At 39.2% G+C, this 15160-nt stretch overlaps 1 protein-coding gene across 1 annotated transcript in view; it reads left to right on the forward strand.

Moving 5' to 3' along the window:
• The window catches only part of LOC145986879 (uncharacterized), a 106505-nt gene that overhangs the window by 68329 nt on the left and 23016 nt on the right, over positions 1–15160 (forward strand). Inside the window, exons 7-8 of the mRNA XM_083121348.1 lie at positions 1907–2043; positions 9411–9565. Coding sequence (XP_082977474.1) covers positions 1907–2043; positions 9411–9565 — 292 coding nt within the window. The remainder of the gene's footprint in view (positions 1–1906; positions 2044–9410; positions 9566–15160) is intronic.

Here is a 15160-nt window from a genome sequence, read left to right on the forward strand (position 1 = left end):
GAGTTCCGGATTCAATTCCCAGTAGAGACATTGGACAGCGGTTCGGATCCCACTTGAAATTGTAGTTTTTTTCTGAAAGCAGAAACTGTTAGATGTCATTCGTTTGCGGGCAGATATAATTTTACTTGTTCTATATGTGTATCTCATGTTCATTTGAATACGATAGAAGGCTAACGAGGTTCTGGCGCGTATATGCTCAGTAGGGTATGTGTTATTTTTATTCCCATGCGTGCCTGTGTCACTTTCGTCTGATCGTAATTTATTCTCATCGTCGCGGTTAGCTAAAAGTGGCAGAAAGCGATGTAAAATCATTACATATATAGAAGGAGACATTATTTTTCAAGTTTCGAACAGTCTGAGACACGTTCTTTCTTTCTTGCTTGAATTTCACTTAAAACATTCACTTTTGTTTGCAAACAGTATTAGTTTCAGACGAGAGAACAAGAAACCACAGATTTGTAATAGTCTGTAAATCTGTAAAGAAGTCAAAAACTAAAAGAATTAAAATGCATTACCAAGAGCACCATGAGAAGACCTTCGTTCAGACGATTCCATCGGAGAAAGGTCAGCGCTCCAAAGATCACTTTCGCTCAGTTCCACCTGATCACTGATGTGTGACGTCACGGCATTTTGTCACCGGGGACAGTTTAATCGTTATACGGTGCCGTCGCTATTGCATAAAACCTGGTAACTGATTCCTCGGAGTAGCCATCTGCTTGCACTGGAATTTACGTGTCGTATTACGTATTCTTTTCTTTAGCAGAGGAACCTTTGTGATTGGCAGAACACTGTTTCGTTCAAGAAATTGATGTAGTAGTTTAATAAAGCACATCCGGTGTTGAAATAGTAAAATTATGGTTGTTTCCATTTTGAATACTCCAATTTATGACGCTAAAGGGAAAAAAGCCATGAAACAATGGTATCTTTCCCTGAGGCGACGAACCCGCTGGTGAGGATAGTGAGTGATGTCATTGGTTGTCGTGCTGATGTAGCGGACGTCTGATTGGGTAGATAAGTGGTATGGCTCCTTCTTCCTGTTTGTTTGTTAAAGCTTGTTTCGAATTCACTTCATGCTCAGACAGGCTAATCCGGCTTGAACCTACAGTTAAAGGGGCATCTGAACCACTAACAATGTGCATCCACCTGGGATCGAACCTGGGCCCTGACAGCTTTAACTACAGGTCCAGACCTCGTGTATATGTTTTCCTTGACATGCAGGTAATATTATGATTCCTGATATCAGGACAAATCTCATGATAACTGAGACATTTTGTCATTGCTGAGGTAATTTTTGAGATGTCATTTCGTATTCTGATTCCATCTATCTATTAAGCCTGCTCAACTAAACACAATTGCAAGTTGCTCAAGCTTGATTTATATCCCAAATGCATATATGGTAAACAGAAAACTTTGATGACTGGAAACTATTAAAATTAATTATCTAAGGGAGCTTTCAGACCGAAGCAGCAAACGGCACATGTTGCCTGGAAGTAAACTCTCAGTAATCAAAGTAAACTTTCGAACCACCATGTCGCTTGGACTGGGTATTTGTATTTTACAACATCTATTTCATTACTTCATTATTCATGCTCATCATTACCCCAAAGTAGAAAACTAACATAATATAGCTAAAACAGAAATCGTAATCTAGTGGTCTCAGGCTAAGATTACATCATTCTGAACTGCAGGACCAGTCCTGATTATTTGATATGTGCATAAAGTTGACTTATCAAGTTTACTAAACGTTAGCAAAGCGAGTTGTTTCTGACGACCATTTCAATTTCAGTACAAGATGGTTCCAGTAAGATCTTTCTATTAAAGATACTCTTCAATATTTAGAATAAAAGAATCGCCTTCAACTATCTGTAAGAACCACCTAATTGACATTTGCCTTCTTTCCTTCCAGAAAAACTTCATGTGGAACACAGTGACAGTGCAGTACGACCCAAGAATCGAGGAAGAGTGGGACGAACACTTCAAGGTGACGTGTGAATACGGCTACGACTTCTGGAAAACCATCACCTTCCCGTTCCTTGATGTTGAGTAAGTGTAGCTTCTCTTCTTATTGATCATGTTACAGAGTTACTATTATAATGTACTATATATGTCCAAGAAGTCCTCGTACCCCTACTTACATGTATCATGTTTCGACTGTATTGAAAATTGGCCGCTATTCTTTTGTTTTCAACTATACATTCGCTTTATACTCGCAGAACATTGGTAGTGAACTAACTCTCAACCTGCTGATTACACTCTCTAGGACGTTCGTGACTTAGGTGTTTATACAAACTTGTATAAAGTTTAAGTATCCAGACATGGGCTGAATCGGCCATTTTTTAAAAATTTTATATTGTTGTTAAACTTTGCGAGCATGTTGTAATATAAATAGCTAAATATATCTATTAAATAAATATATAAAAAATATCTAGGTGGCGATATGTACTATGTAATATAATCTTCTCGGACACTCTGTATATGTATTTTCTTATATTTGGTTATATAATGTTACTCTTCTGTACTTTACGTTAGTCGCGACGCTAGGGATAAATTACAATTAGCTGAAATTCTTGTGAAGTACCTTCGGCAGTGAGTCGAGTACTCATCACGCTGAGCCACCGAGGTAACTTTTCTGTTTCTTGTTTACGAAGCTTGCTCCCTTGTAGTGTTGCCCACGGGACGAGACGGGACAGGCTTTTAAAAATTCGAGACGAGACGAGATTGATCATGTGTCCCTTTGACAAACGAATATTTTCGAGACGAGACAGCATTTCACAGCATTTCCACGAGACGAGACAGGCCAAAGTCTCGTCTCGTGGGCAACACTACTCCCTTGCTAGTGTGATCCAGGAGGGAATAGCCTTCATAAGAAATGGCAGATAGCTGACAGACAAGCAGACACGTTTGGTTCGTAAAGGCACTTTTTCAGTATCTCACTTGTTTACGGACCATAAACTCCTGTCTTTATCGCCCCCGATACGGTCATGTCTTTGATCGCCCGACAAGGAATTTCGGAGCAGTGAACACAGAACTTTTTTTGTCCGAATCTTCCAATAAAGTCTTCCAGAATCTCCTTAGCGACATCTGCCAACATTCGCAAGGTCACCAAACGAACCTTTTTAAAATCTCACCACGTCCTGTGAACATAAATTTTCCGCCCCCAATCCTTTTGGCTTTGATTGTTTATACTATAGTTAGTCTATATCATGTTAAGCAATGACAATGTTCAACACGCAGCTATCACTGTTTTGTCACGCTGACGAATCAGTAAGCCGACGTTTCAATTGGTTCGTAAGACTGAAAGCAGATTCTGAAGCACGAAAATTCTGATATGATATATCTATATCCTTTTGTTCCTGTTGACAATATCAGTGTACAATGACCATCTGTGCTGTATCTGGAATTTTGTGTGAATTTAGAGTAGAATTTCTTGCGATAGTAAAATTTTAATTCTTACCACTAACGTTTTCGTACTTGAAAAGTACGTTTGAAAGGGTGTAAAGCCAGTCTCACACGGTGGTTAAGTAGGACCCCACTTCCCTACCCACCTCCAACTCGAAACTACCATAGGATTTTTTAGGTTTTCAGTTCGCGAAGGCAGCAAAAGGGGTCTCGCACGATCCCTAAAATCGCATCTTCAAAAATAGCGACTGCACAAACACGGTATACCACTTCGCAAGTTTAGATGCTAATAACTGCTGAAGATTTGGGAAAATAATGTTTTCTCTTAAAAGAATAAGAGAAAAACATTGGCACTGTTGAAAAATGTAGCACATGTAACCCGTGTCAGTGAATGTGAGTGTATAACATATGTTACTTCAAGTTGATATACCACTTTACGGACACACTAGCATAAAGTTGCATTACCCGTATATTACCTAATGAAACCTTTCTCGTACGGTTTTGAAATACATATATTCTTCAATACCAACTAGTCAATTAAATTACACAAACTTCACAACATTCAAAGTGCGAAAATTGTGTGTGTTTACATTAACATTAAATTACCATATTATATTTATATTTCATTGATACTTCTTTGCTCCTAAAATACTTATTGTGAAATTTACTTTGAAGTCACTATTTACAAATCATAACTTATATATGATTACAACACTAGCAGATTTATTTGCTGTGAAGCTACACACAGCACAGTCTATTTGTTACAGCCAGCCAACAAACCAGAGAGTACTTACATACGTATGTAGCTGTTCAATGTTTAGTTTACTCCAAAATAAAATAGTATTCGCGTCTGTTGTGAAAGTAAAATAATAATAAGTCTCAGTAGGAAATTTAGACATACGAACTATTTATTTAAAACAATAATAATTAGTAGACTTTTCACTCAACAAATAAAATATTCACCCCAATCATTAATGCCGGCTTTAGATTAAAGCATTTCCTTTAGCATTTTTGCTAGCATAAATGTTATGTAAAAGCTTCCAAAAATCTTATAGCAGATTGTACAGTACTTTACACGCAACGCAAGTATTTCATGTAACTTTTCAGCTAGCTTTTGCGATTACAATGTATAACATATACAGCATGAGTGGCACGTCGAGTTACACCATCTATGTTGAGTGCACGGTGTTCACATTTGAAACAACTAAAGTATTCTTTCATACGCGCCATTGTTTTGTACCTAATAACGTTTTACATGAAACGTTATTCCTCTCGGTTGAATAGTTATCGGCTTTTAAAAATGTGAAGTGATACATTGTTTACATCTCACGGGGCCGCCATTACAACTTCACTCGTGACCTAGAGGTCGCTTCTGATTGGTTATGTTTCCTACTTCAGCTGCCAGTGTGCTCCTCAATTCTGATTGGTAGTTCTATGATATTAACGATGGATTTAGAGACGGTTTCTAATTCTGTCGGGAACTGAATAACTGAATAAGAGAAAGCTCTCACACGATCGTTAAGTAACGAAGCTAGAAGTCGATGGCGAAGTGAGGACGTACCTAACTGCCGTGTGAGACTGCCTGAACTATCCTAGAAGCTTGAGTGTAGAATGTTCTCCTGTATCCCCCGTTGCTGCAGCAGTGAGCACCATAATATGACTGGCATATGGCTCAGGGGCAAAACATGGTGACGTTTTGGTCATTATTGAGTTTATTAAGCACAAATGTTGTTAGAAGCTATACTGTAGATAAATTGTTTTCGTCTTGTGTTTACCAATTTCAGAAGCATTCGAGTTCAATGCAAATTGCATGACATGGTAATTACACGCGAAAATTGAAGGGTGGCTTTTTTTTTACTTTGTAACTCAATAATGACCAAAATGTTGCTTAGCATGCTTTACCCCGAGCCCATCAATTGTCTAAGACAGGTATCAGTCGTCAATACTGATCAATTAATGAATCCTATAAGAGAAAGTGCTCTCTGTGTTTGCCTCTCAGGTTTCTCGCTCGGAAGTGAATGAACAAAAAAAAGACGTTACTACCAGGAAACGGAAGAGTTGTACGCTACACGCCTTCCTGAGTAATTATTATTCTCCCGTACTCTCCTGACCATGCCACGACCATGAGATCTCCCGAACCCTGATCTTAGCCTTGCGGCAAGATCTTCCGGTGCGGCACGAGCACCAAAAAAATGAACCTTTGGCCCTAAGGAAAGAGGATGAGGAGGTGGCCATTCCTCCTGCTTCGGTTCGCACATGACTAACCCCAAGGTCACCTGTGGCGCGTCACAGGTTAAACGGGATGACCTTTGCATTATGTAAAGTGAAGCGATATTCACACACCAGCGGCTGCGACATGTGAGTCAGTGGAAGCTTATGAATAAAGAGAGCACGTGTTCGTTCACTGAGTGGACATGGGCGTATCCAAGGTCGTCCCTCACACCCCTCCCTTGGGTCCGACACCAGAAAGGAAGTGCTGCATTTAAAAATACGTCTTTCAGTTTGAGAAACAGAAAATCACAAGGAAATTGTTTCCTGGAGGAATTTATTACACTGCAACCTGGCAACATTGTGGATGGGATACTTTGCCAACGAGCAGGAGGTTAAACTCTTAACCACAGCGGAAATGTTGAAGGGGTCGAAATGGACTGAAATGGAAATAATTTTCACATTTTCTCACATAGATTCTGTAAAAGATTGATCATTGGCTCAGAACAATGTCAAGCGTTTTAACTGTTCAGAGTTTAGCTCCTCGGAGAAATGTGCTTGAAAACATATGCATGTATATGTAAAAGTTTGCGAATGTAATACTCAGAAATCCATTACAAGCTTATGGGAAGGCATTCAAAAGCTCTTCCATGTACTACACCCAGAAACCTAAACTCCGTACCAGCTAACTGTAGACCAGGCGAACGAGAAGAAGTCTCTGCGCAAGTAGTGAGGCGAGACGGCTCCACCAATGAACAGTGAGAGAAACAGGATTGTGTAATGGGCGACGGGAGTTACCCGATTTCCTCCTTCGCTATGCAGCGTTGCAAACTTTTGAAAAGGATATACCGAACGCACATGGCAAACGGACCGTATTTTTATCTCCAGGTCCGTACGATTGGTTTAAGAATTTCTTAGGGAAATAGTAGAGATAAAAATGCAAGAGCAAATTTTGACAAGCCGTGAATTTAGCGTACGGGCTAAGATCTGAACCGTACATACGTACATGTACGGTCAGGACCGTACGGTTGGCAACTCTGCGCTTTCACCACTCGATTTTCTTCCTCCTCTGCCGATATGCACGGCTCTGCTCTGCAGTTAGCTGGGACAGGGTATATATCAGGTATTGCATGCCAACGAGATTCTTGTATGCTCCTGGGTCCACAGCCACTATAATCTTCTGAAGGGGCTGGAGTTTTGTGTCCTGTTCACATGTGTATTATTTCATCTTATCTGAACGCCATTCATTCCTATTCTCGCGATTAACCAAAAGTAGCACAGAAGTTACGTAAAATAAATTGAATCTATCCAACAAATATTAACTTTTTAAAATTGTATCCGTTAATGTCTAAAATAATATATTTCTGTAACTGTTGTAGTTCCCTGAATGTTACTGACAATGGTTCCTATTATGGCGCAAAAATAACGCATGTTTTTGGAATAAGTGTAACGTCGTTGATTTTCAAGATACAAACGTTTCATTAACACCATAACCATCGGTAAGAACTGCAGTTTGGAGAGGTATACAGTGATGATTTAAGTATGGAAGATGATGTCGGAAAGATGGAATGAAAGATGTTGGGAAAGGCAATGCGAAACTTTGAGGAGAGCCTCCGGATGTGTGTACTACAACAATGACGTCATCTTTCCGACATCATCTTCCATACTTAAATCATCACTCTACACCTCTCCAAACTGCACTTCTTACCGATGGTTTATGGTGTTAATGAAACTTTTGTATCTTGAAAATCAACAACGTTTCACTTATTCCAAAAACATGCGTTATTTTTGCGCCACCTTGTACAACCTTAATTGGACATTATCCATTGTTCAGTGCTTCTACCTTTAACTATTCTAACATTACGCTTCTAAAAAGAGCCTTTTCTCTCGTCTTCAGGTGAACAATAGAGTAGTTAAAAAGTAGAAACACTAGATAATGGGCCGACATTGGCAGAGTCGGAGCACAGCACACTACGACTCCAAGGGTCGCGGGTTCGAATCCCGGCCTTGGGGTGAATTTCCAATCATAAATTTCTTATCGTTCATCCCTATCTTCGCGATTAGCCAAAAGTGGCAGAAAATCGAAGCAAGGGATGAAATCCATAAGGTCCAATTAACACTTCATGCTAAAACTGTTTTGGTTGTTTACCTTGAAAGAAGTATTAAATATTCCGGCAACATGCACTTGCATTAATATAAATAACGTAATTTATTATTGATTGAGCAGTACCTCTTTTTAGCTGAAGATTATATCCAATCTATTTTGATATTTGTAAATATTATTCTTATTTTTAATGTATTGCACCAACGTTAATTTGACTAAAGATTTTTTTTCTTGGATCCCATCTGTGGAGTTATATTCATAATCAATCTGTAGCAAGTTGTCGTTTAATAAACAAATGCAGGATATTCATTCCTATTAATTCACTTGAATTTGAGGTTTCTGGTTCAAAGAAATGTCTTTCTCAAATAAAGAGAGCGGAAGTGTTTAATGCGTGCAAGTCGTCTTAAAAATTATTACCAAAAATAATATTGATTTTCCACACAATATTGCTACAAAATTGCTTCATTACCTAACCATACTTTCCAAAGAGTGGTCTCCTACGTAAGATTATATAATGCACAACAAGGAGAAGGGGGATTGAAGTAATAATTCAAACAAGATTACGGCTGTTTTCCGTTCGACGTAAGATGGCTCAATCTGAAATGATTTCTCAGTTGCTGGCTTCCAGAAATTTTCCGCTGAAATTCTGCGACGACGTCAGTCAATGGCTTGCCACCGTTACTTTTGGCGAATGCGACCTCAACACAAGCCCAGTGACCTAGTGTGCGGCGGGTGCAGGAACCCGTGACTTTGCGACAGATTTGTGGAATCCACAAAGCGAGATAATTGAGGATGAATTGCCCTTGCTTTAAATGGTGGCGATAATCTGCACCAACCGCCCAGGGATGCTGCACGTAAGCGCCGCTGAGAGTGTAACGTGACGTTTCGCAAGAAGTACATTTTGAAAAACGAGCAAACTACACGTGAAGTAATTGTTAAATGGGGCTCTCAAAGGGCTGTTGCGCTAGGCTGAACCTGTTTTTGCCACGCACCACGGCCGTGCGGCGGCCTCATGCTTTGAGCTCTGGTTACGGGACGCTTCTCCTGAGATTTCGGCCAGTGTATGGGATTACTAATAGTCTTGCCGGTGACCACCCACCATCGTGAGGAAGTTGGGAACTACGAATGAGCAGCGTAATCCGATCATCAATGGCATGCTGACCACACGTCACCCCATTAAGTGGTTGGATGGTTTCTCATCTCTGCTGAGGTATGTAGGAGTGAGGCCAGCAGTCGTAGGTAGGCCTTGGCCCTCATGGACTGTTGCGCTACGGGTTATGTTATGTTAAAACCTGTTTTTAAGCAGGATATTGAATATTAAAATGATTCTAGTGGGTTCTATTGGGTTCCGTAACAGGTCCGAAATCTTTTCTCTCATAATTTAAATTCAGTTCAAGTTGCGTATTGTTTAATTTTAATACCGAACTTGGACGTATTTAAATTGGTCCGGATCGAATTGAATGCTTTAAAGATGAGAAGGTTCAGTACGGTCCAAAACCCATTTAAGCTTGCTGATTTTCTCTCCCGGGCTGGAATTGAATTTATTTGCAATTCCTGGACCTTTAACAACCCTGGTTTTGACATTGGTGAGATGATATTATTAATGCAAGTTGTACATTCTCTCTAAATTATTGAAAGAGAAGCCTCGTTTTGTATCAGGTTCAACTAAACTTTACACTTTTATTTCTTGCTTTTCCAGAGTAGCAACCGGCAACCCGGTTTTGTTTACCTTGAGCCCTCCAGAGTGCTACATGGAAATCCGATACGGGTATGGAGTGGCAGGAAACCGGGTGACTGGGCCCGTGAGAGTCGGAGATCCTTTGACGCTGATAATTTACATGCGGAGTAAATACGGTGAGTACCAAATTAATACTTTTTACAGCAAGTGTCAACAATATTTCCAACGTTTCGTAAAACTTTGTTCGGCTATAAAGTGCTAGAAGTACTGTAATGGAACTACTTCATATTGTGACTGAGGACTGTTTCTGTACATACTTAGTTCTTTCACGATTGGCCAATTGGAAGGCAACATTTCCGAGGCTAAATGACCCCAACGTGGTCGTCGAATGGTTCTAGTAAATTGTTCTTTCCTACCATGCAGTTTTCCGCCAAGGTTTTCACACTACCTCTATCTTTGAGTCACCCTACACTTTGCACGAAGCAATATGTACGAATTCAATTACTGCACTATTTTTCAGTCTAGTCTGAGCAGGTAACATTACTAATCAGTCATGATCACTGAAGAAGCGAGATTTGAAGAGGCGGTAGTTTCAAAATTAATGTACGGACAATGATATAAATTAAGAAATGCTTAAATTAAAGGTTCCCAAGCTTTTTTGAGTCACGGAGCACTTTTAAGCAGAGAAATTCGTTTCGGAGCATCATTCTTTTGCCTTATTTGATATGTTTGGTATATATTACTTTCTTACAAAGGCGCTTATGTGCATTTTTGTATTTTTCAAGTTTTCGAATTGTAAGTAACTTAAATTTTGATTTAAACTTGATGTTTACAACTAATGTCATTCAAAATTGGAGCTTTAAATATAGTTTCCTCATAATGTCAATTTCGCACATTACGTGTGTTTGGCATAAGAGCGACATTTTTTTCACCAAACACTTACGTACGTACTAAACAGAATGACAACAGCAATGACGCTCTCTGGTATTGACAATGGAAGGTAATTTTAAACCTGTTGGCATCAAGTTCTGTTTCATTCAAAATGTTATTCTCTCTACCAATTTCATAGAAATATGAAGCTTACATAATTAAATAAAAATATGACAAGAACACATCCAAGTAAGGCAAAACAATTGGGAAACAATTCTAAATTCATAATTTTGAGATTTTGTCACATTTATTTTTTTTAATTTTTCCTTTTCTATTCATAAACCTTTATCCTCAAGCTTAATATCAAGGAATCTACCGGTTAAAATATACAAGACAATAATTATGCATGTGATTTTGTATGGATGTGAAACGTGGTCCCTTACATTGAAGGAGATATACAATTTAAGAGAGTTTGTGAGATATTTCGACCGAAAAGAGATGAAACTCCATGGGGTGGAGAAGCTTACATTATGCTGAACTGAATAATCTATATTCATTCCCTGTTATTATTAGAACAATTAAACCACAAAGACTTCGGCTGATACGTCCTGTAGCACACACAGGAAAAGTTTACAAGGTTCTTGGTGGAAAGCCTGATGGTAAGAGTCCCGTGGAAAGACCAAGACAAAGATGGAATGACACCATTAATATGGACCTAAAGGAAATTAGTAAGGATGGTCAAGCGTTGATTGATCTTGCTCAGGATGGGGACTGGTGGAAAACATATATTGCTGCGACTTCAGGAATGTCAGAGACTGAATGAATTTTCCTTTCCAATCTCTTCGCGGAGCACTTGGATATGCTTCGGGGAGCAAAGTTTGGGAACCGTTGGCTTAGAAGAATAGCTCGGAATGGAGAAAGTATAAAGGCAAAGTGTTGGGAGATGAGGAATTTACAGAAGGGTATACCTGAATGCAGAGTAACGTGAAAATCGTTGAAAAGTCAGAGTTGACAAATATACTCTTTATTAAACGTATGCAAATTATGCACTAACGAAAGGGCGTTCCTCCTAAATAATTTTGCTAATGCGCTTTGGCAAGAAAGTATTGCTATTGCGCATAAGCCACAGTTCTTGTTTGAATTCTCACTTCCGCCTTGTCCCTCTGCAACAAAATGAATAGGATATCAAGTTTAACCATTTATATCCAAGAAAGAATGCATCACGACCTATTTGATTGCATCAAACAAGTGTTGAGTTTGTTCGCAGGAGAATCAATTCTTTAACTCGTGTCCGGTAGGCGTGCTGTACCAACACTTTACCGCCATCTGCCGATAATCTGCAGACGTAACCTTCCGAACAGAACGAAGGAAATGCTCTTGAGCAGATCTTGCATGCATGACTGAAAACGAAACGCTTGACGTAATGTTCCGAAATGAAAAGAAGACAAAGTTCTTGGGACTGCATGAAAATGGTCGGAAGTACATAGAAACCGAGAGTAACTCTTTTTTTTAAAAAAAAAAAAAAATGAAGTGAGAAGAGCGAAGATAGCACAACGGGTGGGCAATTGCAGGGTGTTGGAAGGTATCGTGACTGTCTGATGTTTCGGTTCGTTTTATGGTACGATGTGGCTGGGTACTTGATAACAACGCTTATTTTGATAAATAACAGGTTATTATCTTGACGCATTTCTTTGTTGGAAATTGTTCCTTCTTAATACTTCCTTCCTATACCCTTTGACCTTCGCGTTTTTTTTCCGAAAAGAAAGGGAAGTAATAGAAATATTTAGTAAGCAAAGATGGAATGAGAATGTTCGTTAGAGTTTTGTTTTAATTCTACTTTATGCCGACCTCTGTGGCGGGGTGGTTAGCACTGCGCGTTACGACGTCGGATCTCCCTTATCGCACAACACTAGAGCAACCTTGCGTTCTGACGTCAGAAGATAAATGCCTACGTTGTTAGGTTTGGTTATATTAGCATAAATAGGCCCGACCCTGTGCCCGAGTGGTTAGCACATCGCGCTGCGACGCCAAGGGTCCCGGGTTCGAATCCCGGTCGGGCTTGGTTGTTTGTGAATGTTCATTCATCAATTTCATCATTTCATCACTCATCACCATCTTCGCAAATTAGCCAAGAGGCACAAAACGCGAAGTAAAATAAACTATATCAATCAATCAATCAATATTAGCATAAATACACTGAAAATGTATTATTTACGCTAAGAGAACTAAACCTAGCTAGCCTAGCCTAACCTAACAACTTACATTTAGCCTAACAACTAAAGCATTCCCCAGTGACGTCAGAACGAAAGGATGCTCTAGTGTCGTGCAATAAGGGAGACCCTACGACGTCAGGATCCCGGGTTTCAAATCCCAGCCTGGACATGGGTGTTCTTTGCGAGTGTACATTTATCAACTTCATAATATCATTACTAATCCTCATCTTTCCGATTAACTAAAAGTGGCAGAAAAGCGAAGTGAAATACCTAAACCAAATTAAGTCTTCTTTATGCACATATTGACTACTCGGAACTGATTCTACAGTTTAAAATGGGATCCGAACCATTAGGTCCCTTCACCGGGTATCAAACTCGGGACCCCTCGATTACAAGATGACGACGTTACCACCAGGAAGCCCTGAGAATGTTCGTGTGACAGATTAGGCCGTGGGTCCCGGGTTCGAATCTTCGTTAGGGCATGGGTGTTCTTTGTGAGTGTAGCTTCATAAATTTCATAATATCGTTACTCATCCTTATCTTCGTGATTAGCCAAAGGCAGAAAAGTGAAGTAAAATAAAATAAAACAAAAGAATAGACGCTAATAGATTTGCACAAAGCTTGTTCTTTTCAATCAATTCATATGCTTGAATATATTTGTATGTATAGAACTGTTAAAACCCATCTGGATTCGTTGAATATTCCGGAATTGCAATGGCTTGATATTAGAATTAACACTTTGTCATAATTCATCCAATGTTTACAAATAACCGAGAGTGGAAAATTGGAAATATGCGACAATATAAGGTAAAACTCAAACAAATGTACAGTATAGCGACTCACCTTGGGGTATATTGAATGTGGTAAATGCGTCAAGTAGACATGATTTTTTTTTCTGTAAAAATATTACTGGAAATGCATCCTCGTTCTGTTAACACATTTACGCATAGTAACAAACAAGAACTAGAGTTCTGACAGTAGATAGCGCCAAAATGTTCAACGATATGTGTTTGTCTAAATCGTAATAGTTTAATCTGTTCTTCGTCGTGCAAGATTTCAGAGTGAGTGAAAAGGAAAGTTTGAAAGAACCAGTTGAAACTTTATTCTAAAGTTCATTGTCTTTTATTTCCTTAATAGCTGAATCTTTCGCGTGATCTTCCACGAAGCGAAGTTGTTGTTTTGACTGTTAATGAGACTTGAGCGTCAACAAACCTTTGATGAACGCTGGCCGAAGACTGAAAACACTGCAATCATAGATGTCGCTAATGTTGGACAGTCATGCAAAGCAGCTGGCATTGACTCAATGCAAGGGAATCAACATTTTTCGTGGAGAATCCGTGATGAACGGAAAAAAGGCTGGAAGTGAATTCATGAGAGCGAGGAAGTGCTATTGAGAAGGTCACTATCGTTTGGTCACAGTGGATGTTCACAGTTGTTCGGTGGAGTCTTTTCACAGCTACAGTCTTTAGTTTCTCCGCTCTTTCATCTTTCGGCTCATTGGGCAGGAATGCAAGAGTCAATTGTTGTCTGTGCAGTTGTCACGCGGGGTACCGTTACTCCAAGATCACTGTCTCTCTTGAAAAAATTTGTTCCGCACAAGAAATACGGAAGCAGCGGAATTGAATTATGTTTTTAAGGCGTCCCTCTACCTTGAAGTCTGCTTCCGGTTTGAAGCCGAACCATAAATCGCCTCACCTGAAACAAGTTGTGACAATTCACTGATTGATTCAACTGAACAAGACTGTGATCTCTTCTATATAAATACAGATTCTGTTGTGTGAACTCCCTGCAACGTGACCCTTTTAATGTTAGTGTTAATGATGTAATCGCAGAACTATGATGCATTTGCTTTACGGATACATAGTGACTAACCTGGATGTAACCACTTGGTTGTTGACAGTTGATTTTCAATGGTCGTTTAGTTGGGTAAAGTGAATTGCTCTGTAGTGTCAATTAACAATATATTGACAAATATTTTATGGTATCATGTTTCTGTGTGTTTTATACTAGCTGTTTGCATTATTTATTGTTACTCCTCCACGGAAGTCGACGTATGTAAAATATACAACCTCTCTCAATTGATCGCTATGTTGTTTAAACTCGTTCCACCACGCCATCATGCTTCCGTATTCCCTACAAAACCTTCCACTCTCTTCTCCCCTTTTTGACTGTACCTCGAAATTTAAGATTTGTGCAGCGATAAAACAGAGGAACAATAAATCCTCTTAAATCATAATAACATGTCTCTTCTCTTCCTCTTGGTAAAGTATGATATAGCAACATGGATCGAGTAATTCAAAACCGCAACTTCGGCTTCGGTGGCAAGATTCCAGAAAACAATTTCTCCAAGGAAGAAGAAACCGACAAGTAAACTAATTGTAGTAAATTGCTGCCGGTGTTGCCACGTTTATCTTACGTGACGACAGGACTGAACAATATGACGTTATCATTTTTGTGCAGTAATTTGAATATCCATTGCAGTGCCAGTTTGAAAACAATAGTATAATTTCAATTTTTTTTTAGGGGTTCCGTCTCATTACACAATTTGTGGTAATATATAAGTTGGACATTCCATGTGATAGTGTCCCTGAATCTCAATTTTTAAAATTAAATGCAAACTTTATCCTATCTTGTGAGTGAGCAATCTAAAATTGTAATTTACATAAAAATTAAAGTAATATATAGAGC

The sequence above is a fragment of the Lepisma saccharinum genome, chromosome 1, assembly GCF_977018435.1.
Source record: "Lepisma saccharinum chromosome 1, izLepSacc3.1, whole genome shotgun sequence".
Taxonomy (NCBI): domain Eukaryota; kingdom Metazoa; phylum Arthropoda; class Insecta; order Zygentoma; family Lepismatidae; genus Lepisma; species Lepisma saccharinum.